The sequence below is a fragment of the Asterias rubens genome, chromosome 3, assembly GCF_902459465.1.
Source record: "Asterias rubens chromosome 3, eAstRub1.3, whole genome shotgun sequence".
Taxonomy (NCBI): Eukaryota; Metazoa; Echinodermata; class Asteroidea; order Forcipulatida; family Asteriidae; genus Asterias; species Asterias rubens.
In genome coordinates this window covers 14,325,484-14,353,215 of record NC_047064.1, presented here as the reverse complement: position 1 = coordinate 14,353,215, position 27,732 = coordinate 14,325,484, and the positions used below count along the sequence as shown (strand labels likewise).

The 27,732-nt window shown below is 38.4% G+C and overlaps 1 protein-coding gene across 1 annotated transcript; it reads left to right on the top strand.

Annotated features, from left to right (window-relative positions):
• Nucleotides 1-66: 66 nt before the first annotated feature.
• LOC117288093 lies at nt 67-22,106 on the top strand. The gene is made up of 4 exons (XM_033768793.1): nt 67-384; nt 1,085-1,602; nt 19,507-19,637; nt 21,969-22,106. Exons 2-4 carry the CDS (start codon nt 1,110-1,112, stop codon nt 22,104-22,106), a joined length of 762 nt encoding a protein of 253 aa, XP_033624684.1. The 5' UTR covers nt 67-384; nt 1,085-1,109.
• The last annotated feature ends 5,626 nt before the right edge of the window (nt 22,107-27,732 follow it).

Sequence of the window (27,732 nt, the reverse complement as noted above, 5' to 3'; positions counted from 1 at the left end):
TATATATATATAAAGTTTGCCTGGATGCTGTGTTGATTTTTTCCGCTCATCATTTGTGTTCAGCACGTGCTGCGTGTGGAAGGAAGAGTTTAGAGAGAGAGAGGGTTGGCAGATGGTTTGAGTCTACTCACTGGTGCCTTAGGGGAGCTGCTGTAAACACACTCATACGCACCGGCCATTCTTGGCGTACAGTACCCCACTGTTTGTCTAACTCTGAAATGGGTCAAATTTTCAAGTCTTCTCTACTGTGAGTGGAAATCAGTGGTGGATTTTTGTTGTTGTTATTTTGGAGTGAGAAGGAGAGCAGTTTGTGTGTGTGTGTGTATGTGTGAGTACGTCGTCGAAGGCAGGTTTTAGCCATTTTGTGGTGTTCCTTCAACAGGGGTAAGTGTTCAGTATTTAGCATGTTGCTTGTTGGTTGTTGTTAGTCTAGTTGTTGAAGGGATACAGTCGTTGGTTTGCTGAAGATCGGAGAGCCTGTGGGAATGTTTTTGTGTGTGTGCCAGGCTAGTATCTCACACTGTGATATACAAATAATGTACAATTTAAGTATGCAGTGGATTTTAAACCTAATTGATCTCATAGGTAATCAGGAGGAGAAATTGGGACAGCAGTGTCTGAGAGCAATTGTGGAGTTCCCTGTTCATGTATTTGTCCAAAGCCCCCCATGATCAATATGACGGGTGATGAGAGACGTGTGCTTCTGTGTGGTGTGAGTGAAAAAAAAAAAAACTGCGGGGATTTAGTGAGTGAGCCTCACTTTGTGCAGGATAGTTGAGACGGTAAGTATTTGGGACGAGACTTCGTGTGGGATTGTGTGGTTGAAACCCAGATTGAGGTAACTGTGGAGTTGTTGTCATTGTATGCCATATTCTAGTTAAGTGTGGGGTGGAGAGAAAAAGAAAGTTGAAACCCTAGCTTAAGACTGCATGGGTGACCTGTGTATTAATTGGGTTCCATATGCCCTAAGGATTAAGTTTCCGTGGTAAGTGTTTGGATGCACGTCAATCTCAGTAGAAGGCTAGATAGTGTTTCAGCCAGGGCATTTCACAAACGGGGTTCTTTTCTTGTTTTTGATCACCAGGGCCCCACGGCACTGAGGCGATAGAATGTCCAAGCGGCAAAGTGCAGAAGTGCAGGAGCCCTCTCCAGGGAAGAAGGCCCGGCAGCTGTCAAGCACCGAAGACCATAGGGAGAGAAGTGACAGGGTCCCACGGGACTGTTGTTTTACCCCTACCAAACAATACCAAAGGGACAACAGACTCACCACGACACTGGGTAATAAAGCCACACAGTCATGGGGCAAAAGTGTACCGGAAGTCAGCTGTAGCCTGTCTGGCCGGGAGAGCAGCCAGACTGCCCCCTTACAACACGAAGACGAACACCCCGTCAGAGCGAGACAGTATTCGCTGTATTCCTCCTCCGTAGAGATGGCAGTCCCCAGACCCCCTCCTGTTGACTCTCCAAAGAAAGGGAATACCATGGTACAAATAGACTCTAGGATTGAAGGCAAGGTACCCAGACCATGTAGTGAGCGCTGTTTGGACGCCGAGAGAAATAGGCAACCAAGATGGCCAAAGTCACACAAGCGGGTGGAAATAGGTGAGTACTGACATCTAACTCATGTTCATTAACTCAGAGTCGCATGATTGACCTCTAACTCAGGGTCACCTGATTGACCTCTAACTCAGGTTCATTTTAGTGACCTCTAACCACAGGGTTACATGATTGTACAGGACTCACAACCCCTAAGAAGTTGTCGAGAACATGTTAAAATTCATTTCCAACAGATCTGAGCTTTGAGATCTGAGCTCTGAGTTTTCACTAGGGACAGTCCATATATGTCGCAATTCAGCAGTATGCTGCGATGACGTTTTCAAATAAAGAAAACCATAAACCGAACCCTGACAGACAGAGGTCCAGACAGACGGGACAACATTTAAAGAAACGGACGACTGCTAAATGATTGTCGTATGAAAAGGGCTTTACTCACAAAATCTGTATATAATTAGTTGGAGTGGTTCCCAGCTCAGTGTTATTGAGCTAATAAATGTGTCAAGCCTTGAACTTTGGACAAGCGCTTTCTGGTTGTCCAATGTTTACAGTAGCACAAGAACACATGTATAAGTGCATCATTCATGTCACCCCAATAATGATTTCTTTTTTTGACAGCGCGCCTATAACAAATCAACTGTTCATTTTCACACGATACTACAGGTGTACTTGTCATTTCAACATCTTCTTATATCAGCAAAATCACAAACCAACTTACGACCAGTTTATTAAAAAAAAAAATAAAAAAAAAATCAGTAGTCAGATCAAGTTTGTAGTTTGTGTCAACACTAGGGACAGAAAACATGTGTACACAATGTAGGAGCACACAAAAGGAGTTAAACAGACAAACTGTCTGGCCTGATAGTAATGATTAAACCTCGTTCAGTTGTTGATACAGAAGAGATAGCCGACAAACGAGAATACAATGGAGGTATGTTCATCTACCTCTGCTTCAAACAAGCAAAATGGACTGTAGATAGAGTCCACTGTGGCAAAACACTTGACGAAGGCACCACTTTATCATGTGCGGTAATACCCTGTATTTCCACAGGATGTGTTTGTAGTCTGAACCACACTCAGAATAAACCGCTCCGAAAATTTGCACTCGAAACACGTTCTGTGCTGTCCTCGCTGTGGACACGGCGCATTGTCTATCCCTCTGCCTTTCAAGGCTATCACATGAACCATATTTTGGTTGTGTAGTCTGGGAGTTTTTATTTTCATTGCAATATTGAAAGTGGACTGTGTTTTGTTTCAAGTCAAGCAAAAAAAAATTATGATATATTTTTTTTTATTCAGTTTCTTCCATTGTTAGTTTCAAGGCCATACTTATGCTACTGGACAAAGCGCAGAATATGTTGGAAAACGGGTTTGTGTGGGGAGAGTTGTGTAGTCCTTTTGCAGTTAGCTCAAAAGTAACATTGGTGTTGGATCATTTCGCAGAATTTATCCACAAAGGGGGAACAAATATTGGACTACTTTTTGTGAAAGCAACACCCCAAAATAATTAATTATCAAAGGAGAAAACTAGAGTTACATTTAAACAGCTAGATCCAGATTTTGTATAAAAAAAAGACTCAGCTGTTTGGAAAGAAACATCAGCCTAAAACCAGGGCATCCTTTGGCGCTTATTTCATTGAATTCTTAATAATGCCGACACATTGTAGTTCAATGGAGGTATAAGTTGCTGTAAGCAGTGCTATTGACTGGGAAGCTCGTAAAAAAAGCCCATAAAAAAAAACCACATTGTAACATTCATAATTTGTGCGGATCATTAATTCTGAATAAGTTTCAATATGTTACTCTCTTTGACGGTGATCCAATAAACCTCAATTCAGATGCATCGGTGATGAAGTGAACACAAAACAAAACGACTGAATTCCCATGGAAGTATCCTGACCATAAAGAGGACAGTCCCCACAAATCCACAATTGGAACGTTGGACATTAATCTTGGTCATCCCCCCCCCCCTACCCAGTGGTGCAGTTGGCCTATATTGTGGTTCATCCTATTGTAGTTCTTGCGTCAGCTAGCAATTACCTAGCCTGATTTTGGCAAAGAAACTGTACCAGTGTGGCCTGTAGACAAGCTCTGGCACCTGAACGTTCAGAGCGGGGCGTGCAAGCTGCGTTAGGTACAACTCATGGGAGCTGAGCTACAAAGCTGTAAAACCCCGGACCTAAGCCATCCTCCCTGGCGACATAACCACCTCGCTTATAATGATGAGACTGTATGGTAAAAAGGTATCGGGCCTCTGGAGGACTGAGGGAAAGATACAGCCTGGGGAAAATGTCAAAAGTATAAGAAAAAGGGGGCACTTTTGCTTCTAATAAGGTTAATCTAAACATAAAAGAGCCAGAAGAGCTGTTTGTAAGGACAGGGGATTGAGGATATATGTATGATAGATAACCTTGGGTTGGCTAAAAATACTTGCATTCGATTGTTTGGATTAGGGGTAGCTTATACTAAATAAAACAAATTCAATATTATATTGTTTCTTTTGGGAAACTATATTGATACTCGGGGTTACAGTTGAATTCCTCAATAGCTTATAGTTTAATATTTGTCATCACCAGACAACTTATAAACTACAGAGATTTTTATGTGTGTGGCAATCAACAGTATAAATATTTTAGATTCTTTTGGTTTTAGCTGCAGTATCTTGTCCCAATGTTTTTGTTTTTTCTATTTCCAGAAGTTATTAAAATAAATCTGTTACTCTCACCAATAAGCATAAAAGTATATGTATATTCATCACCCCCCCCCCCCACTATTTGTCTCGTCCCTTACTGCAATGGAAATGTGAACTCTCAATAGACTTTTTTTCTTATCCAGCCATCTGATCTGCCACAACAGAGAGCAGAAAAAACACCCAGGTTTTTTCCTTCTTTTTCGAACGTGAACAGCAGAAAATGTCTGGAAAAGTAGGGCCTGGATTCCTTGGCAAAACAACCCATTGAATAGAGGTGGAGCACACCTGCGTTCATGGCCAGCCTGGGCCGACCTGACCCATAAAAGGCTTCTTTTTTTTCCTTTCCTAAAAGGGGTAGAGCGGTGTTATGTATGCACACAAGAGGTGGGAGGCAACCACAATGGCTCATTGTCAAATGGCAACAAATAAGATGTGTTGAGGTAGAGCCCCGCAGCCCAGAGGCGATTCAGGGATTTTCTGTTCCAGCGAGTTTGTCATGGGAGTCTGTTATTGTGGCAACCATTGCTCGCCGTATCACACCAACATTTACCCATTTCTTTTTTTCAAAAAAGAAGAAAACAGTTTGCCATGAAAAGGGCTGAAGGGTGACACTCCTCTACTGGCCAGTGGTTAGTAGAGTAAACAAGGAAGTACATGTATATAGGATTTGAGGCATTGCATGGTGAGGTATCAATGTATATTTGGTTTGCGGTAACACCATGTGTGTATCTACTTGCCAGGTAGAGTTTGTTCTCTGAGAACTGTCTTGCTTTATTCTACTGCCGCGGAGTAGATAATCGGAGGTTCAGGAGACTTCTCAGTTCTGAAAAGAACTGTCCTGCTTTTTAACTATTACCAGGGCGGATGGTATAGAAAATGGACTGGACTATTACTTTAGCTTTTAGGATCAAAATTAACAGTACTGCCGCGGGGTCAGTTCTGAAAAGACCCTTCCCATGCGCACTAACATTTTGGTTGGCAAAATGAGGGAAAATCGCGCTGTTTTGTACATGGCTAATGGCTGCGTGACGCAGACGCGATTGCGCGTCTGCTTAGTGCACAACTCTATGGCGTTTGCCAACCAGAAGGGTCTGTACGCATGCGTACTAGCTTGCTCTCGCCATCGTCAGGAGACTGTACATATAGTTGTCCGTTTCAGCATAGGGTTAAAAAATGAGAAAGAATACGTTTCAGGGTGTGTTGTATCAAGCAATGTGCCTTCAATCAGGGACGAGATTTTTCAGACTATTTTGTCTGAATGCAGATGGTTTTTTGTCTGCCGTCTGAAAAAAGTGCTGTTATCTTCTCTTTATTCATAGCAATCCTGCTCTTGTTTACTTCTATAGTGCCGAGGCTACTGTTTTCAAAAGCTCCTTGAAATCTATAACTCCAGGAGTTACTTAAAGATGCTATGTCAGATTTTTGGCCCCAAACATTAAAAAATTTTTTTTTTTTTAGTGAATGGTATTTCAAAGAGTTTTACCCGCTCTAACGAAAACAAGTTTAACTTTTACTTTTAATGGTCAGGAACCATGACAAAAATTAAAAACGTTTCTTATAAAACACATAAGAATTGGTCACGTGATATATTGTCGGGATCCCGACAAAAACTAATTTTGAGCACTTTATTTCACTGCTACTAATAATTGGCAAACTTTTTTGAGCAATGGCTCCAATGAAAGCTTGTAACTTTCTCGACCCCCATCAAAATACCTATTGAATTTTAAATCAAAATGTTTGGGTCAAATCCGCCAAAAATCTGACATAGCATCTTTAAAGTCTGAATTGTCATTATTTCAGCACTACTCCTAGCATTTGAAACAATGGTTGCAGACATTTCAGTAAGCCGTGATTCTAACCCCTGGTTTATGTAGAGCTCATTCTGTTCAGTGCTACAGGTATTTGTCTTGGGTTTTTGATTTTGCTCTTAAATGTCATTATTCTAGCACTATTCCTAAGTTGTGTGTTTTCAGATACTAGGTTTCAAGACCTCAAATTCTAAATCTGAGGTCTCAAAATCAAATTCGTGGAAAATAACTTCTTTCTCGAAAACTATGTCACTTCAGAGGGAGCCATTTCCCACAATGTTTTATACTACCAACCTCTCCCCATTACTCATTACCAAGTAAGGTTTTATGCGAATAATTATTTTGAGTAACTACCAATAGTGTTCACTGTCTGTAACAGCTTTGTTTCTCTGTTTCAAAACACTGTCACTGAGAAGAATTTGCATTTTTAATAAGACCCTGGCCATGAGTCTACGCAAATGTCATGCGGAAGGCTAATCAATAAGTATTCAGTTTCCTGCACGATTCCTCTCGCAAAATCCAGCTCAATGGAGTTCCCAATGGCTTCTGATTAGCTGTTGAAATGGAATGGCGTAAAATAGAGGTAGTTTATTCTTGAATTGTATGGCACAATTAATAGATAGGTAGGTAGATAGATAAAATGGTTTATTAAAAAAACTGAATAAAATGGTTGTGGTACTTTTTGTGACACAATGTCCACATTAACATTAAACTTAAACCGTTTGAAGATAATGATAGTAGAAAACTTACCTTAAAATATTACTTGCTGAGGTTCTGTATTTTTGTTGAGAAATTAGTAAAACAATTTCACAAAAATACGTTTTACATGCTGAAATAATTTTCATCTCCTGAGACGGAAGTTATTTTCATAAAAACTGTCCTTGCGAATTGTCCTTGCAGCACAAAGGCTGAATTACAACATGGAGCTATTACAACCAAAAACTGAATGACAACAATGTTTATTTAATAATAAGAAATAGATTTTTAAATTTACAAATATTTCTCTCTGGAAATACCAAATGCTGTTCTTGTCTGGATGTATTTGATTCACCCTTTCAATATGTCATGTCAAGTGTATTCCTTGCCGATGGTTTTTCACTTAGTCAAAATTCTCTGCGGGGATCACCCATTTTCATGTGGAGTGTATCTGAAGCAAGAAGGCCAACTTTGGTAACCTCTGACCCTTCCCTTGACCTTTGACCTAGTCCTAGTAAGGCTCACTTGGTTGCACTTAATAACACTTTTAAGTGTTATTAAGTGCAATCAGCCTGTAACAGTCAGCCTGTAACAGTGTCTCAACGTTCTAGACGTTTTTTGAAGTTCATGTGTCACATGATTTTTATCAATAGGCTGGGGGGGAGGGGAAGTTGCCGAAGTTGCATGATGTGTTAGTCGCACCTCGGGCCATGCTCTTAATTAGAACTATGTATTTAAGCGGTGTGGTGTCTGGGTGACCAGGTGACCTACTTTTGTATTGATCAGTTTCGGACGTTCAAGGGTATACTACATCATTAGTTTTTTGTTTAGAATTGAGTAAATTCATATATTTCCAGACGTTTTCGATTAACAGTACGCTTTGTACCTAGCATGTTCACGTTGATATACATGCTTATTGCAACAATCAAATAGAGATTTCAGGGGGGTTTTGACATGATTTTGTTGGTGTAGTTTTTTTCTTTTTCTTTTTTGAAAAAAAAAATTTTTTTGGAGGAGTGTATCTGGTATGGTTGGAGATTCTGATTTCAATCCCACACTTTTTCTTTGACATTTAAATTGCCACGGCATTAAAACATATGGAGCTATCAAAACAAATTGCGTTAGATAAAACAAATATTACCATGATCATCTAATTCTTATGATTGATTTTGTTAAATTTTCAAACTTAAAAAGGAAACATCTTTTCCCTGAGTCATTTTGCATCACAAGACACGGAGACTAGATTTGAATAAAAAATAATAATAAAATTATTTTTACAAAATGGACCAAAAACCAGACTAGGGAAGGGGAAGAGAAAATATAATATTAATATGGCAGGAAACTGTTGATGCAACATGCATGTTATATTATGAGTCATTTTTGAAAGGAATTGCTATTTTAAAGGTAAGGCTAGTTGTATTGGCAACAGCTTCCTATGGGTACGGCTAAGCGTTAACGAACGAACATTAAAAAGTTACAGTTGAAGAGGAAATCTCATGCTCCAACATCTCTCGTCTGAGGAAACCAGTGCTGTCCTCATTAGGTTTTACATTGCACTTGGCAATTTTTTTTCACACTCTTGTGAGGCAACGAAGCTCAAAGGCAGTGGACACTATTGGTAATAATTATCAGCATTAAACCTTTCTTGATTACTAGTAATGGGGAGAGGTTGATAGTATAAAACATTGTGAGAAACGGCTCCCTCTGAAGTAATTTAGTTTTCGAGAAAGAAGTAATTTTCCACGAATTTGATTTCAAGACCTCAGATTGAGAATTTCAGGTCTGAAATCAAGCACCTGAAAGCACACAATTCGTGTGACCAGGATGTTTTTTCTTCTTTCATAGTTATCTCGCAACTTCGACGACCGATTGAGCTCAAATTTTCACAGGTTTGTTATTTTATGCATATGTTGAGATACACCAAGCGAGAAGACTGGTCTTTGACAATTACCAATAGTGTCCACTGTCTTTAAACAAGAGTTATCTGGTCGTAACTTTGGAAAGGGCAAGGTCGACCAAGTGACTGAGAAGTCGGGTGAACTGTATTTCTGAAACGGCAACTCATGGTACTCTCATAAAATTCTGTCCGTCCTGTATTCTTCAAACATCCGTCAGTATGTGGTAACCCCATTAACAACCAGTTGAAGTCTTGTTTCTGATTCATTAACTTCTTTCCTCCATTACGAATACATAGCTCTAGTCTGGTGACCCCTCTTTCCTGGTATGTTGCATATAGAGCTAGTCTGGTGACCTTTCTCCTCCATTGCAAGTTCATGTATGTTGCATAGCTCTAGTCTGGTGACCTTTTTCTTCCATTATGTTACATAGATCTGTTCTGGTGACTTTTCTTTTCCATTGCAAATTCTGGGGGCCTTTCTTTTAAAGCCATGGCTTGGGGCTCCGTCTTGGGCTGCGCAGGCTGCGTACGCAGTGAAAACGAGTATGAATCGAGTATGAGTCGACCTTCAGGCCTATGGAGCAGGGTGTGCATTTCACGCGTTGGTTCAAACATTAGCAGTTGAAGCCTGGGACAGGCCGCAGAAGCCCTCTTTCATCCATTTCAAATCTTAAAATGATTGTAGTTCTAATCTGGAGACTTGCCTCGATTGCAAATCCTAGCATGTTACACAGCTTTAGTCTGGTGACCTCTTTCATCCTTTTCAAATCCTGGTGACTCCATAACCAGAAATCATCCATTCCATAACCAGATATCATCCATTCCATAACCAGAAATCATCCATTCCATAACCAGAAATCATCCATTCCATAACCAGAAATCATCCATTCCATAACCAGAAATCATCCATTCCATAACCAGAAATCATCCATTCCATAACCAGATATCATCCATTCCATAACCAGAAATCATCCATTCCATAACCAGAAATCATCCATTCCATAACCAGAAATCATCCATTCCATAACCAGAAATCATCCATTCCATAACCAGAAATCATCCATTCCATAACCAGAAATCATCCATTCCATAACCAGAAATCATCCATTCCATACCAGAAATTATCCATTCCATAACCAGAAATCATCCATTCCATAACCAGAAATCATCCATTCCATACCAGAAATTATCCATTCCATAACCAGAAATCATCCATTCCATAACCAGAAATCATCCATTCCATAACCAGAAATCAGAAATCATCCATTCCATAACCAGAAATCAGAAATCATCCATTCCATAACCAGAAATCATCCATTCCATAACCAGAAATCATCCATTCCATACCAGAAATTATCCATTCCATAACCAGAAATCATCCATTCCATAACCAGAAATCATCCATTCCATAACCAGAAATCATCCATTCCATTACCTGAAATCATCCATTCCATAACCAGAAATCATCTATTCCATAAACCAGAAATCATCCCTACATTTGCAATCTTCATAACCTATGGGCGCTTATTGTGTTTTGAAATGCTATGTTCCATTTCGGATCTAAGCCGTAGCTATCAATAGCCTTTTTTTTTTTCAGTTGACATCAATATCTTTGTTTACTGCAATTGTAAGTAAGCCAGCTGTAGTCTTCAATTCAAACATGGTTCAACTTCCCCTAGTCTTTGAGAAGAAGCGTCCAGAATGCCACAGAGAATCTAGAAACCTCTTTCAGTTGATTATAAACCCACAAACTATGATTGACAGTTCCTCTCTGGTTACACAAGTTTCTTACCCTGCTCCTTTTAGCGTAGGTGGCAAATCATCTGCTAGGCAATTATAATTGTTTATTTTGCTTCTTCGTGCCATTTTACCTAACTTAATTTCTCTGGAAGATTGGTGTTGGAATTGGAAAGCTTGACCAACTGAACGTGGAGGTATTGGTAACTCGGCTTCTGGTTCAGTGTTTGTGTAATTTTCCTATTAAATTAGTTTTGTTTTTCACAAACATGAAATATGGCTTTTCGAGAAAGATGTTTTTTCAAAATTTCACTGAAGTTTTTGTTTGTTATAGGTCATGCTTATTTGTCTTGAAGCTGCTGAAAAAAATTAATTATTTTGCAAACTTTTCCTGGAAGGAACCGCAGCTGTGAGGGAAATATTCCCAAGACAATTTGTACTAAAAATACGTTTCTGTGACTCTTGTTCTTTTAAATGATTGTTACAGTATGCGTTTTAATCATTTTTATTTTGGCATCGACCGATGCAATGCAAAATTGGTAGTCGGTTTTTCACTATTCTCTCTCGTGACCCAGATGGACGATCGATCTCAAACTTCTACAGGTTTGTGATTACGCTGCCAGCAACTGTTAAGATTGCCAAAAAAAAAAAAAATCTGTAATGTTCCTTTAAACGATGCTACTAATGGAGGAAGTTGTTTTCAATAAAAGTTGTCCATTCCACTCACTCAATATATGTGTCACGCCCATAAATAATTGTCATTCCTCCATTGGAAGTCCCAATTGTAAACAATGAAACACATTGTACATTCATAGACAGCGTAGTGGATTCAGATTCATACATATTTATGTGACTGGCGTATCAGCATACATCCAGGCTATAAGCCCCCCTGCTGCACTTGATAAGTCCTACAAATTAAATTAAGTCTCCTCCCTGAAAGCAACAATGGTAATAACGCTGGGAGTTCAAGCAGTCCCCTGAAATTCCCTATGACATCTGATCTGTAGATGTTTTTAGCAATGAGTATGCAGAGGAGATTACCAAGGCATGGGTCCCAGAGGAAAATTGATTTATGGATCAGGGTTTCGGGAAACAAAAAAGTTCCTGCAGTTCAACCAGGAGAGTCGCTGGGACTGTACTTTCTCGGTTTTTTTTTTTATTTACTGTGAAAAATAAACTCATTTCTTGTACCCTTGTAACATCAGCGTTTGTATGGTTGGGATAAGTATGGTCGTTGGTGAAGAGCTCGCACTGTTTATGTTTGAGTTGTTTCAGTTGGAGTTTGAACCTACTTACACCATACACTGGCTATGGACTTTGCTAAGACCTGCCTACTTAAATGCAACCCCCCACCCCCTCTCCCTCTCCAATCTTTAATGATTAATTAGTTTTATTTTATTAAAAAGGTTCACACGTATCTCCGGATTTAAACCACATAAAGCCTGATTCATACTTCCTGGGTATGGGAATGCGCTATATGAAACTTGGCGTCAGAAATTCGCAACGCAAATTTGAAACAGTTGCCCTCCGCTCAACGCCCTGCGCCCTGCGAAAACAGCCATGTGACGTCAATTTTCACTTCGCATTCGCAGAAAGTATGAATCAGGCTTTCGGCTGCTTGGGCAGATATTGGACACATTATGCCTGTTACTGTAACATGGGAAGGCTTACCTTTGGTAATCACTCTTTACAGGCAGTACACTACTGGTAATGACATAAAATAATTATTAGCATAAAACCTTACTTGGTTTCGAGTAATGGAGAGCTGTTGATAGTATAAAACGTTGTGAGATAAGGCTCCCCTGAAGTAACGTAGTTTTGAGAAAGAAGTAACTTTCCACTAAAATATTTGAATTTGATTTCGAGTAATGGAGAGCTGTTGATAGTATAAAACATTGTGAGATAAGGCTCCCTCTGAAGTAACATAGTTTTGAGAAAGAAATAACTTTCCACTAAAATATTTGAATTTGATTTCGAGACCTCAGAATTTGAATTTTAGGTCTCAAAATCAAGTATCTGAAAGCACACAGCTTTTGATGCAACAAAAGACGTTTTTTCTTTCATTATTCTCTCGCAATTTCGACATCCAATTGAGCTCAAATTTTCACAGGTTTGTTATTTAATGCCTATGTTGAGATACACTAACTGAGAGGACTGGTCTTTGACATTTTACCAATAGTGTCCAGTGTCTTTAAAAGTAATGGCAATACGCAATGTTGGTTAGATCTGTTTATAATGTGTGCTATCAATAATAACAATGCTCTGAATGTTATCAGAGACACTACAGGCTATAGTTGGAGGCGACTGATGGGGTGAAGCAGGGTGATAGTCATATAGAGTGAGCAACAAAAGGCGCAGATGTTTAAAGCCATTGGACCCATTCGGTAAACAGTGTTGTCCAAGGCCCACACTTTGTGTACCACAACTTCTATATCAAATAACAAACCTGTGAAAATTTAGGCTCAATCGGTCATCGGAGTCAGGAGAAAATAACGGGAAAACCCACCCTTGTTTCCGCGCGTTTCGCCGTGTCATGACATGTGTTTAAAATAAATCCGTAATTCTCGTTAACGAGAATTGATATTGTTTTACTGTTTTCTCAAAAAGTAAAGCATTTCATGGAATAATATTTCAAGAGAAGTATTTCACCACTACCTTCTGTAAACCCTGTAAGTTATTTGTAAATCTGTGAACTTTTTTTTTTTTTCTGTACCGAAAGTGTCCAATGGCTTTAATAGAACATATTTACATACTTATGTGCATTTATAACACAAGTCTGTGTTACATTACACATAGGTATTGTACTGTCTGGTAGTCACTTTATTGCTGATAATAATGGGTATGTTTTCAATCTATATGGGTCCGTACAACTTCACAATTGATTTTTAAGAGTGTTTTAAATTTTATGGTTCCAAATTTGAAACCAAATTATTGCAATGCTTGAATTTTACATTTGAACACAGGCCTAAAGGCCGAGTTAAAGTTGGTCGCGGGATGGTCGCGAGATGGAAAGAAGAAACAGAGGAAAGAAAAAGGAACAGAGGAAAGATGGAACAAAGGGAAATTAAGAAAGAAAAAACTACTAAAAAGCTGTTTGAGACAAATGTAATTTTGATCTGTCTTTAAATGTGTCCACTGTGCTACTATCTCGAATGTGTGGGGGTAACTGATTCCAAAGGAACGGTCCAGCATGTGCAAAGGACTTGGACTCTGCTTACCTTAAGCAAAGAATCTATACATACAAAAGAAGGGAATTCCGTGCTTACGTCAAACGATTTCACGGGTTAGAGGTGACTTTTGGCTCCTGCGCTTGCATATTCCACTTAACTAGGCATTCTTCACTCTCACAGCTAGCGCGGAAATTTGGTGTTGCAAGTAAGCAGAGAATGATGATCGTAAGCGCAGAATTCAGCGGTAAGCAGAGCCAGGAAATTGGGCCCTATCCCATAGTAACAAGTAGGACAAAATGTCACTCTGCATTAACTATGAACACAACAATGGCGCCAATACAAACAAGTATCAGGTTGAGCCAGCCTTCCTTTGAAAAGGAAAAAAAAACAACTGGGGGAAATTCCTGCCAACCCTCCTTTCTACCCTTGAGCCCGAGAATGACCCAAATTAGGTCAACCCCATCCCCCACCCCCCAAATGAGGTCACTCTGGTGACCCTGATGGGGTTCCATTAGCCCTGATTTCCTAGAGGAGAATTCTTGATTAGTAAGTCCAACTCTGGCTGGAACACTAATTGCCTTCCCTACTTGTAGACAGAGGGACTACTGTAATGTATGCGTGGGTAGGTAGGGGCTCAGTATGATAACAGGTTTTCACAATCTTATACTTTTGGTACTTGGGTACATTTGCCTTGACTTTTTTCAACTCCATTTTTTTTTGTGTTTTTGTTTTAAAGGCACTGGACTCACCTTTGGTAGTTGTAAAAGACCAGTGTTCTCATCCTTGGTGTATCTCAGCATATATATTGCATAAAATAACATACCTGTGAAAATATGAGCTCAATTGGTCGCGAAGTTGCGAGATAATAATGAAAGAAAATAACACCCTTGTCACACAAGTTGTGTGCTTCCAGATGCCTTGAATTCATGACCTCAGCTGAGGTCGCCAATTCAATTCAAATATTATATTGAGAAATTACTTCTTTCTCACACTCAATGTTACTTCAGAGGGAGCCGTTTCTCACAATGGTGTCCAGTGCCTTTAAACATAATGAAAATGAAAAATAGGCCAAACAAACTGGAAGCTATTATCCAATGCCAACAAGTCACTATCAAAAAAACAATTAGGCTAAAAAATGATGTGAGAGAAAATTCAAAGTCATATTAATAATTTCATGAAAGCAAATATGACAGTAACATTTGATTAATAATTACATTAGAAATTTATCATTTTGGTATACACATAGTTACATGTTTGTGTACTGAGTAAACTTACCTAATAATTGCTAATAGTATAGTAAAGGTGAAGAAAGAATTCAAATATTCCCTTCAAAATATGTTGGTGTATGAATATTCTTGATATTCTTGAATATTCTTGAATGATTTTGAGATAATCTGTTTTTGAATGGACTTGTCCATAATTGCTGAAAATCAAAACAAAACAAAAAAGAAACGCAAAGGGTCAACATTTAATTAAATACAGAAATAGGCAAACCCAAGTTGAACATCTGAAACTCTGCTATGAATTTCATAAATTAAACCATAATTGAATTCAATTCTTACATCTGTAAATAATCCAAATGTTTTGAACGCTAAGTCTAATCTAAGGTGGTCAGAAAATGATGTCAAAGTTATGTCTGGTGATATCCCCCCCCTCCCAACAACACTCCCCACACCCACCTCTTCCATCATCTTCAATTAAATACGACTGTATGAAGTCATATCTGGGCCAAGAATAGAATTCAACAAAGCTGAAAGAACGTCAAGACATCCCAAGGTCCTAGGGAACTTTCCAATTTAAAATTCCTGCCCAAAAGACCATTTTAATTTGAATCTGTTGTAAAGTAACCAAAATGTTAAAAAATAAGAATACAAAGTAAAATTAAAGACACTGCCGTCGATTTCACAAAACTCTTCCTAACTTAAGACTAATCTTAGGACTCGGGACGAGTCCCAACCCTGTACTGTAGCATGCAGACCTTAAGATTGATCCTAAGTTAGGACGAGTTACTCGAGATAGACGAGTCCTAACTCTTTGTGAAATCAACCCCTGGACACTAATGGTAATTGTCAAAGACTAGTCTTCTCATTTGGTGTATCTCAACATATGCCTAAAATAACAAAGGTGTGAAAATTTGAGCTCAATCGGTCGTCGAAGTTCCAAGATAATAATGAAAGAAACAACACCCTTGTCACACAGAGTTGTGTGCTTTCAGATGCTTGATTTCGAGACCTTAAGTTCTAAATCTGAGGTCTCGAAATCAAATTCGTGGAAAATTACTTCTTTCTCAAAAACTACTCCACTTCAGAGAGAGCCGTTTCTCACAATGTTTTATACTGCCAACCTCTCCGCATTACTCATTACCCAGTAAGGTTTTATGCTAATTATTATTTTTTAGTAATTACCAATAGTGTCCACTGCCTTTAAAATACCAAAAAGTGATACATGCTTTGAACCTTCTCAATACAGGCAAGATTTCTAGGAAATTTGTGATATACCAACCTCAACTAAAATGGGAAACGAACAATTCGTTTTTAAAGTTGTTATTAATTAGGCTATAAATATTTGTAAAGGGTTTTCCATGCCTGTATTTTTGTGTGCGAAATAATCAGTTAAAAGTAAACACTTCATATTTGCTGGCATTGTTTTTAAGTTGCCATTTTTCAGGCCTTTTCATTGATCAGGCAGATTTTGTATTGACGTTTTTTTTTTTCAGTTTTTTTGTCCATTCCCCTTTTACAAGTTTGCCATGCCTTGTATAAATAAGCTAGGCTACAACAATGTACAGCTACAATAATGTGAGATTAGCCTAGTTACTGGAATAATGGGGTGCTCTAATTCGACTAGCATAAATGCGTGAGGCGCGCTCACTTGACGTTACACAGTCATTCTTACATCCATGTAGTGGTTCAGCTCTCTTTTTTTAAGGGTCAACTCACAAGACTGATTATTAGAGAACACAATTTTTTAGGTACATGTATACAAAGTTGTGTACGGTGGAAGCACGGTTTATCACCCTTTTTTTTATTCTTAAATTATCACTGTACAAGTTTATTTTGTCTAACGCTGTTTTATACCCATTGAGGGAACACAATTTTAAGTTACACAAATTATGGTATGCAGGCAGCATGTATTCACACCTCTATTCGTACAAACCCCCAAAGATTCATGGCAATAAATTGAAAGAAAAATTCTTGAAATGATATTTTGTATTTTGCTCAGACTGTTTTCCTTGAGACAAACTCATGCAGCTTGCTTTTGTCGCCGTCATCACACACTTGTTTATTTTTGTAAACAATAATAATATCAATAATCCCAACAGATGTGACAACTGGGAAACCTTGGAAAGTATTTATTTTGACATTCAACTGGAGGAAAACAAAAATATAAAACAAAAATAGTCAATAATATTTCAGGACGAGTGTTGTAACAAAAAAAATCGGTCGTCAGAAAGTATTTGAATACAATGTGTTTGATTGGACAGCAGCAGCAGCGTGGATTCTTTAAAGGAACACGTTGCCTCGGATCGGGGGAGTTGGTCTATGAATAGCATTTGAAACCGTTTTTTATGAAATGCAAGTGGTCAGAAATAAGTTTTAAAAGTAGAATATAACGATCCACAAAATTATGCCTCAAATTGTTTTCTTCCCCTTGTACGTTGTGAACTAACACGGCCACCTTTTTGTGGAGTCAAGTTTTTTACTCCATAAAATGGCCGACTAGATGTTAGATGGCAAAGTAAAAGGAAAACCATGCAATTTCGAGGCATGTTTGTGTGGATCATTATATTCTACTTTTAAAATATCTCTCTAAGCATTTGCATTTCATAACAATTTCAAACACTTTTCATGGACCAACTCGACTGATCCAAGGCAACGTGTTCCTTTAAGAAAGTGTTTACAGACCTAGATGCCAGACAGTATGCACATATTTAATTGGATTGGGGTGCCATCATTCATGTGGCCTACATGTACATTGTAGCGTGCATTCTGGACTCTTAATGTACAGCACTGCGTACACAACAGTCTGCTGCTTAGCTAGCTGCGTGGGAACCGGATATACACAAACCAGGCAGCCTGATCAATACTTTTAATCTAGTCCTTAATCAATATATTTTTTAACAGTTGATGATGAATTTATAATCATAAGGACCCCCCCCCCCTCCCTCTGGTTGATTGATTTTGTTTTGTGAAACATATATTTTTTTAGGTAGAAAAATTTTCAAATTTATATTATGGAGATGATCACTACAATTGGCACAATGTTATTAATTGTTTTGTAATATTGTAATATTGCTGCGCATTGATCACGTGTTATATTTTCGGACACACCTATAACACTAATTCATGGGAAATTGCGTTCTTATTTTGCAAGAAAACAAATTGGAGGTGTTCCATTAGATTTAAGCCAATCTATCTTACTTTAAATTACAATCTTTTTATTTGGGCAACTTTAACTGATTTGGGTACTTTTTGTAACACAAAACACAATGTCCACAGATTTACATTAAACTTACATCGTTTGAAGATATTGATGGTAGAAAGCTTACCTTAAAATATTACTTGCTGGAGGTGCTGTAGTTTTTTAGAAATGAGTAAAACAATGTCACTAAACTATAGATTCTATGCTGAAATAATTTTCGTCTACTGAGACGGACATGATTTTTGTGACTTGTTTTACTAATTTCTCAAAAACTGCAGCACCTCAGCAAGTAATATTTGAATTGAAGCTTTCTACCATCATTTTTAAACTGTGTTCAATGAAAATGTGTTTTGTGTCCTATAAAAAGTACCCAGCCGTCGATTTCACCAAACTCTTCCTAACTTAAAATTAATCTTAGGACTTCGGACGAGTCCCAACCCTGCACTGTAGCATGCAGACCTTAAGATTAATCCTAAGTTAAAGGATTTGGGTACCTTTTCAAAATGTCCATAGATTTACATTAAACTTACAGGGTTTGAAGATAATGATAGTGGAAAGCTTCCCTTCAAATATTACTTACTGAGGTTTTTGAAAAATGAGTAAAAACAATGTCATGAAAATACGTTTGTAAATTATTAAAATAATTTACGTCTCATGAGACGAAAATAATTTTCATGACATTGCTTTACTAGTTTCCCAAAAACTACAGCACCTCAGCACGTAATAATTTTCGGGGACGCTTTCTACTATCATTATCTTCAAACTGTGTAAGTTTAGTGTAAATCTGTGGACATTGTTTTTTTTGTCCTACAAAAGTTACTTAGACCTTGAAGGGCGAGTAACTCAAGATAGGATTAATCGGCTGCAGACCCTTTAAAGCTGGTTGAACATATCTGAATTTTAAAAGTCTGCTGCTTTTGATTAATACGCATTAAATAGTTTCATCATCAGTCAAATGTATGCCCCGTATGCAAGCGATATGTATTACACTGAATCACGTCTTAAAGATCACTGGTACAAAGGCTAGAACACTCAATGTTCAATGGTCATTTAGAACACCAGCCAAAAGGTCAGTCAAGGTTCGTGTGACTATGAGCCCAAAGAGATCGTCTTACTTCACAAAACTTAGAGTTTGATATCAGATGCTCACACCAGCTACAGACCAGACAGTGTCACCTACGCACTCAATAGCCATATGTTTAGGCCGGACTGTTGAACATTTGTAAAGTTAAGAAGAAGTTTCAGAAGGGAGTTGCCTGAAAAGAAGATGACTTCAGAAGAAGGTTGCTCAATTGTTTTCAACAGTCAAAGTTTCCATAATATCAATTGGCAACAGACATAATATTTTTACTACTAAGTCTGATTTCTTTTCTCTGGAAAAAAAAAATCAGACAAATAGTTGTGATTAAATAGCCTGAAACGTCCTCTAAAACCTTCCATGTGTAACATTTTCCTGTATTTATTTTTCCCAATTTGCCTGATTATTGGACGTCATTCTCACCGTGTTTCGTTTTTGTTTGTCTGTTACAGATACAATGTGTCAGGCGATTACATTAGGACACAGTAAGTCATGTCATTCAATAAGCAGAAAAGCAGCAGCAGCCCAGAGCTCTTCCAGAGATAGGGGACGAATACTCTGCACGGAGAGAGATACCAGTATGGTGAGTGGCTGACCTATGACCCTTAACCCCTGACCCTCAATCCCTTCCTTCAGTCTCTCGTTACTCTTTCAATCTCAAGCAATTTAAGTTGCAGCATCAGCAGGGAAACACAACTTGGTGTAAATGTCATAAACATTTAGCACAACGGAATGTAGCTCAATGGGTGACTTTAAGACGGTTCTTTTTCACAGTATTGCGCATGCTCAGACCTACGCGCACAGTACTGAGCCTGCGCGCAGCGATCAGAGCAGCAGAAAATGGACCAATATGTCTGCTGCCTCCAGCGTCTCGAAAGTCTCCTATCAGGTTACAAGCCACCATGACACATTTTGAGGTTGCTTACTTCTAATTGTAGCTAGCTATTTAAAGCAGATTGATTTATTATAACTTTCTCTTTAAAGGGAAGGTATACGTTTGGTAATCACTCCTAAAATTAACATAACAAAAAAAAAACTGAATTGGTTAGGAGTAGGGGACCTACAACAGCTTTTGATAGTATAAAGCATTTTGAGAATCATTTCACTTCATAGCAATGTGGTTATGAATAAATTAAATGGTTAAACCCCCAAATTTTGAATTTGAGAAATGTTCCTGTCCGAAAACGCTTCTCAGATTGCATATTCAAATTGCGGATTATTCTTCCTGTGTGGACATAACCGCTCTTTTACGGTGATATCTCGAAAACACTACCAACTTTTTTTAATGAAATACTCACAGGTTAGTTTCATTGAATATCTACATTTATATAGGATCTAAACGATCAAACTGTTCCAAAAAAAAAAAGGTATATGCTCCCTTTAAGTATCGCAACAAGTACTCACAGAAAGATGCGACAAATATTTTTTCAAAATAATTTCATAATTTTTTAATGGAGCGCACATGAAAAACTAGGTGTTTTTGTCATCTTCTCTGACCTATCATTGTCGCTGAGTCACTACAGGTGAGTTCCGTCTTTCTAGAGGGAACGTAACCCGTCTCCTTAATTGAAAGTAACCTGCATCCTGTGTGCGCCTTCCCCTGGTTGCACCCCCTCCACCCCAAATAGCTCAAGTCCCCCGTTCTGTTCCACTTCATCATATTTTTTTTGCAACAGCTGATTTTTATGGAGTGATGATATTTATATACGTACATGTTTGTTTCCAACTGAGCGGCATGTGGGTCATTCAATTTTGTTAGTTTCTTTTCTTTCGAAAGTTTTGGGTGGGTGGGTCATTTAGAAGCAAACAAATGAAAAAACAAAATTAAGTTTTTATAAAAGACATATATATGATAAAAAATTATTACAAGCGAAAAAGAAGAAGACAAAATACCTAGCTTGCCAAACTGGCAAAGATTGTTGATTTTATTCCTGGTTAAACTACAAAGTTGTTTTTTTCAAGTCAGGAAAAGCCATTCAAAACTAAACTATCTGGTTCGTTTGAGGCATTGCCTTGTTTTTGAGTGTTTTGACTTTGTTATGTAGTGAAATTTGGGGTGGGCGGAAGGGTCAAAACATAGTTTAAACAAAATTAACAAATTTCAATTTATATTTGGTTTGCGGTAACACCATGTGTGTATCTACTTGTCAGGTAGAGTTGTTCTTAGGGAACTGTCTTGCTTTATTCTACTGTCCTGCTTTTTAACTATTACCAGGGCGGATGGTATAGAAATTAGACTGGACTACTACTTTAGCTTATAGGATCGTAATAACTGTACTGCCGCGGAGTTCTGAATTGGTCTCAACGTTTCGACTAGCTTGCTCTAGTCATCGTCAGGAGACTGTGTAATAGTTAAAAAGCAGGACAGTTCTTTTTAGAACTGAGAAGTCTCCCGAACCTCCGATTATCTACTCCACGGCAGTAGAATAAAGCAAGACAGTTCGCTAAGAACAACTCTACCTGACAAGTAGATACACACATGGTGTTACCGCAAACCAAATATACATTGATACCTCACCATGCAATGCCTCAAATCCTATAAATTTCAATTTGTTCACTAAAACATTGACTATTCTGAATGGCCCCTTAGTCAGTATAGAGAAAAGAGCTTCATCTAAAACTGTTAAGCAGAAACTAATGTTAAGCTGAACTATCAAGCAGAATGGAGTAGGGACCCCATCTCATTGTTTTAGAGGCAGTTCATTTTGAAATGATGTCGAGGACGTTTGGACTGATGCAACCTTTTGGCTGCGGCCTAGTTCTGTTTTTTTTTTTTTCCAAGCATGGATGAATTCAGCGTTTCGTCATGTCTACTCAGACATCAAGGCAGTATTGTTCAAACAAAAACATGCTGCATTTCTTTTTTGTTTTAATTAATTGAAATTGATTTTGATGATATTGATTGGTATTGTAGAGTCCTTGTAACAGTTTTACTCGAACCTGTAAAAGAATTAGACTCAAAGGAGCCGACAAAGTATGGCACCTCCGAGCCGGAGGCAGGTGGTTGTCCGGTGGACAGATGGGGGTCCCCTTTGTGGATTTGTTGGGATGAGTTATTTTGATAAGACTGGACATGGTTCTCTGATGATATGTGGCTATAGAATGTGATGGAACAATTCTTTGGTGAATTGATGTCCAATATGAATTAAATCACAACAATGAAGGATGTCGATATTGGGACGTCGCCGTTGTCGTCGACGTGGCATCCTTTGGATGGAGATAAAACTCTGTATTCATTAAAGAGGAAGGGAAGTGTCAAATTCAATATTGTGATGCACTCATTTTACTATAGATGGAGTCCTCATGTGTGTTTGTATGGCCTACCCTCCGAGGACATTTTTCAATAGGGACAATAGGTCCTTACGTCCTCGGTTCTTTGTTTTCATGGGTCCTCTGTCGCCATTTGTGTACAAAACCAATAGAGATTGCTTTAATACAGAAACAACAGAAAGCACAATAGGTGTCCTCTATTGTAATGGTCAAACACGACTGTGTGTACATGCAATAGGTCCTCACTAGTCAGTTCTTTGTTTTCATGGGTCCTCACTAGTCATTTGTGTACAAAACCAATAGGGAATGCTTCAATACAGAAACATAAAGTAATGGTCAAACACGACTGTGTAAGTGTGGAAGTGAGTATGGAAGTTAGTTTGGACAAATTACCAAACTCTATTCCTTGCCTTAAAAATGGTGTAAAGAGCCATTGCATTCGTATGTATAAGCACCATGTATACTCTGTACTTTCTCAAGTTCTGTGAACTGAGTGTACAACTGCTTACATCTGTTTTCCTTTGGCAAAAGGCGCGTTGCAAATACGGTTCTTATTACATCAGTGTAGGCTTAAAGGGTTTGGCTACTTCTTGTACGACACAAAACACAAACGTCCACAGATTGACATTAAAGTAACACGGGTTGAAGATAATGATGATAGAAAGCTTCCGTTAGAATATTACTTGTAGAGATGCTGTAGTTTTTAAGAAGAGAATCAAATAATTTCACAAAATTAATTTCCTTCTCGGTGCGACGAAGATTGTTTTTTCCAGCAAATGTTTTCCAGCGAATGTTTCGCTGGGGATGAACACTTCCGAATTGTTCAATCCAAGTTTCTTTCATCATAATTGGCATCTCATTTGTATTGGCAGGAAGTATGAACAAAATTTTTCGAGAAAAAGACACTTAAAATCCTCAAAATAATTAATTGTCTTCAGCCTCCACACCACTTTGAGTTTGTTACGAGCAAACTTGATAATATGCGGAAAAAGTCTTTATGCAGAAAGGAATATAATCATTCCATAGGGAGCTGATAAAGCTCTTAATATCGACGACGAAAGGGAAGAAGAAAAAAATTCCTCCGCTTAAAGTGCGTTCACAGTCTGATTTCAGAGCAGTTTTATTACTAATGAAATCAATTCCCATGTGGTGCTCTTACTGTTCCATTCTGCTTTTGTGCGACACTCTCTCATATATGAGAATGTATAGTGAAGGGAAAGACACAATGATAAGAATGACCGTTTCTCTCATGTTCATACGCTGTAGTCCTACTCAATATAGTCTGACCTATATAGTCCGATTCTAACATTGTTTTCAAAAGGGAGAGAAGAAGGAGAAAGCCACAGACTCGACGAGCGCCAACTTATAAAAGTGCTCTGTCGTTGAGGCTATTTTCTTTGTCAAGGTAAAAATAATAGAATACAGTCTCCACTCATGTGGTTATAACATGCTAACATGCATTGAATAACGATGTTCTATTATAATGGAAGTAGGTCAGGTCTGTGTACAGTCAACGGGACTGATCTTTCCCTTGACGACTTGCTTTATTACGTTGAGCATTAAAGCATGTTGTACATTCATAGATCACTCAATCAGATTTGATGACAAATCTTGGTCATGTTTTGTTTTGTGTGGAAACCTTAAAATGGGGTTAACTCTGTGTTTGCGGCTCGAAGCGACAAACTTGTATTGGACGCTTGGACAAAGAAGCATATAACATGTCTGTATAGATGAAGGTAACATTTTGCATTATAAATGAGAAACAAGATTCCCGTAGTGAGTTGGCCCTTGGACAGGGCACAAAATGGGAGCTCGGTTTAGGGGCCCTAATAATCAACTAATTTCTCAAATCATCACAATCGACCTTAGATTCTCAAATCATCACAAACGACCTTAGATTTTAAGGTATGGTAGGCCTACACAAACATTTGTGGTGAAGCACTTGATTTGCCTAATGATCCAAACAAATTACTGACCTTACTGAAATTACTGAAATTACTGATCAGTTTTCCTTCCATGTGGGAAGGCTTGGGGGGGGGGGGTGTTGAGGTACAATCTATATTATTAATCCATAGTGGGATGACAAATAATTGTAGTAATCCTTCTTGTAGTTACACCAGTATCTAATATTGTCTGCCAGTCACTAGGGATGATGCTCACTTCGGACTCGGCACGTTTCCCTCTCTGATTCTTTCCATTCACGCACGGAGAGGGAAAGAAATTGGAACAGGAATCTTTCTCTCTTACTGCTGTCATTGCCAGTCTACTTGGCCGGAGCTTAACAGCCATGGTCTGCTGTCACAGACGGAATCCCCTCCGATTCATCATATACTTTGTCTGACCTGATTGAGCGTCGCCGTTGCTACTTCAACAAAAGCGCAGGACCAAGCTGCGGGGTCTTTTTTTTGTGTGTGTTTCATTTAGCCGGATATCAGAGGCTTAGGATAATTGGTGCTGATGGTACTGCATTGAATGAGGTTATAGGAGTGGGACGAGGTTTACAGAATAGCTGTCCGATATCCGACGAGCACGGATTGCCCTAAATCAGCTGGCAATCTGCTCTTGTAGTATACTGACCAGAAATGAAACAAGGGAGGTTGTAGTAGCATTTAAAAGGAAGGTACACGCTTGGTAATTACTTGAAACAAATATTAACTTAAAAACTGACTTGGTAAGGAGCATTGGCGAGCTGTTGATAGTACAAAACATTGTGGGAAACGACTCCCTATGAAGTAACGTAGTTTTTGAGAAAGAGGTAATTTCTCACTAAAATAATAAAAGACTTCTATAAACTAGAAGTCTTTTATTCCTATCTGAAAGCCCACAAATTCGCCCAACAAGGGTGTTTTTTCTTTCATCATTTTCTAGCAAATTCGATGACCGATTGAGCCCAAATTTTCACAGGCTTGTTATTTTATGCTTATGACGGGATTCACCAAGTGAGAAGACTAGTCTTTGACAATTACCAAACGTGTACAGTGCCTTTAACGACGAACTAACTACATTAAAAAACTGCATACTAAGCTTGCGTTGCAACAGCTTCTTTCATCAGATGAAACGTAAGAGGTGCAAGTATAATTTGTTTAGGATGAATTTTTTTTCTACCAAGAATTTTGGCTTGTTTGTTAATGACTTCACAGTTAACTGCAACTTTGAAGTTTGGGTTAACTTCAACTTTGAGGGTTTTTTTAGTAAGTGGATGTACGCTATCTAGTTAAATATGGTGTTTGTTTTAAAAACCCTCTATCACTTATCAGAAGCATGCCACAAAACTTTTGAAAACTCATTAAAATTTGTGCTCACAAGTATATTGCTTTTGATTAGTTGCCGTAAACGTATTTGTCTTATGGGAGAGGCAAGGAGAATAAGATAGCACTCCAACAAACATTTCAGAATGTCAGAAATATTTGGCGGTGCCAACTTAAAAGCAGTGGACACTATTGGTTATTACTCAAAATAATTATTAGCATCAAACCTTACTTGGTAACGAGTAATGTGGAGAGGTTGTTGGTATAAAACATTGTTAGAAACGGCTCCCTCTGAAGTAACGTAGTTTTCGAGAAAGAAGTAATATTTCACGAATTTGATGTCGAGACCTCAGATTTAGAACTTGAGGTCCAGAAATCAAGCATCTGAAAGCACACAACTTCGTGTGACAAGGGTGTTTTTTCCTTTCATTATGATCTTGCAACTTCGACGACCGATTGAGCTCGAATTTTCACAAGTTAGTTACTTTATGCATATGTTGAGATACACCGAGTGAGAAGACTGGTCTTTGTCAATTACCAGTAGTGTCCAGTGTGTTTAATACTTAGGAACCTACTTATAATTTGTAATATTTGTGCCAAAGCTGCTCTATTTCTTAAGTGTTACTGTTTGGAAAGACCCCCTTTGACCCGTGTGTATGGTGCACAGGCATTGACTTCATAAATATCCCCCTGGTCTTTGCTTTCCGTCTCTCAACGTCAAGTCTTTATGAATTGAATCATGGTCGCCAGATTTAGTAATCAAAGTAGTTGACAAGTTGGGGTAGTGACAGACAAGACGCAGACCAGTGTGTGTGTGTTAAGACAAGCATTCGAACTCTTGGTATGGTAGGCTGAGAAAATGGGTAACCTTGGCATTGGACGATGAGAAAAGCAATCCTGTAAAATTCTGAATTAAAAGATTTGTTTTTACAAATCCAAAATTATGTGGATGTTACTTACACATAATTTAGTTGTTGCGTTTCACTCCTAAACTATAGGAGGTTTGTCAGATTGGTGACCATGTCCAATGCTGAACTGCCTTTTATATAATTCTGTTATCTGATGTGGACAGGGCAAGCGTGTCTTAAATCTTGGTACCCAAGGACAAGTAACAGATTCTAAATCTTGGTACTCAAGAATGGGAAAGAAGTAATCTTCCAAGAATGGGAAAGAAGTAATTCGAGAATGAAGTAATTTTCCACGAGTTTGATTTCGATACCTTTGAATTAGAATTCGAGGTCTCGAAATGAAGCATCTGAAAGCACACTCGTGTGACAAGGGTGTGTTTCTTTTATAGCTATCTCACAACTTCAATGACCAATTGAGCTTAAAAAAAAATTCACAGGTTTGTTATTTGATGTCTAAGTGAGAAGAGGCGTGATTGGCAATGGACCTTATGCATTGACGTCATCCAGCGGCCATCTTAGTGGAAAAACGGTGACGAAACAATCGAAACGCACAGATTTGTACGCGCACGCACAGGGTTGGCCAATGAACAACCTCCTTTTGACCTCTAGGTGAGGGCGCCCTACTGAAATGACGTCATGTGCATAAGGTCTATTACCGATTGTCCAGTGTCTTTAAAGACAGTGGACACTATTGGTAATTGTCAAAGACTATGCCTTCACAGTTGATGTATCTCAACATATGCATAAAATAACAAACCTGTGAAAATTTGAGCTCAATCGGTCATCAAAGTTGTGAGATAATAATGAAAGAAGAAAACACCCTTGTCACACGAAGTTGTGTGCGTTTAGATGGTTGATTTTGAGACCTCAAGTTCTAAACTTGAGGTTTCGAAATCAAATTCATGGAAAATTACTTCTTTCTGCAAAACTATAGCACTTCAGAGGGAGCTGTTTCTCACAATGTTTTATACCACCAACCTCTCCCCATTACTTGTCACCAAGAAAGGTTTTATGCTAATAATTATTTTGAGTAATTACCAATAGTGTCCACTAGCATTTAAGGCCTTTATGTTGGTGTCTGAGGATGAGCTTGCCCTTATTGTTCTCCCCCGGCTTTTTCTTCTTCAAAATGTGGGGCCTTCTGGATCAAATTTGTTGGTTGATTGGCCGGAGCTCAGTGAATTTGAAACAAGGTCTTCAAATGGTTTTCTACTTGGTGTTTATCTTGGTTTAAAAAGCCCTACTGTGTCAA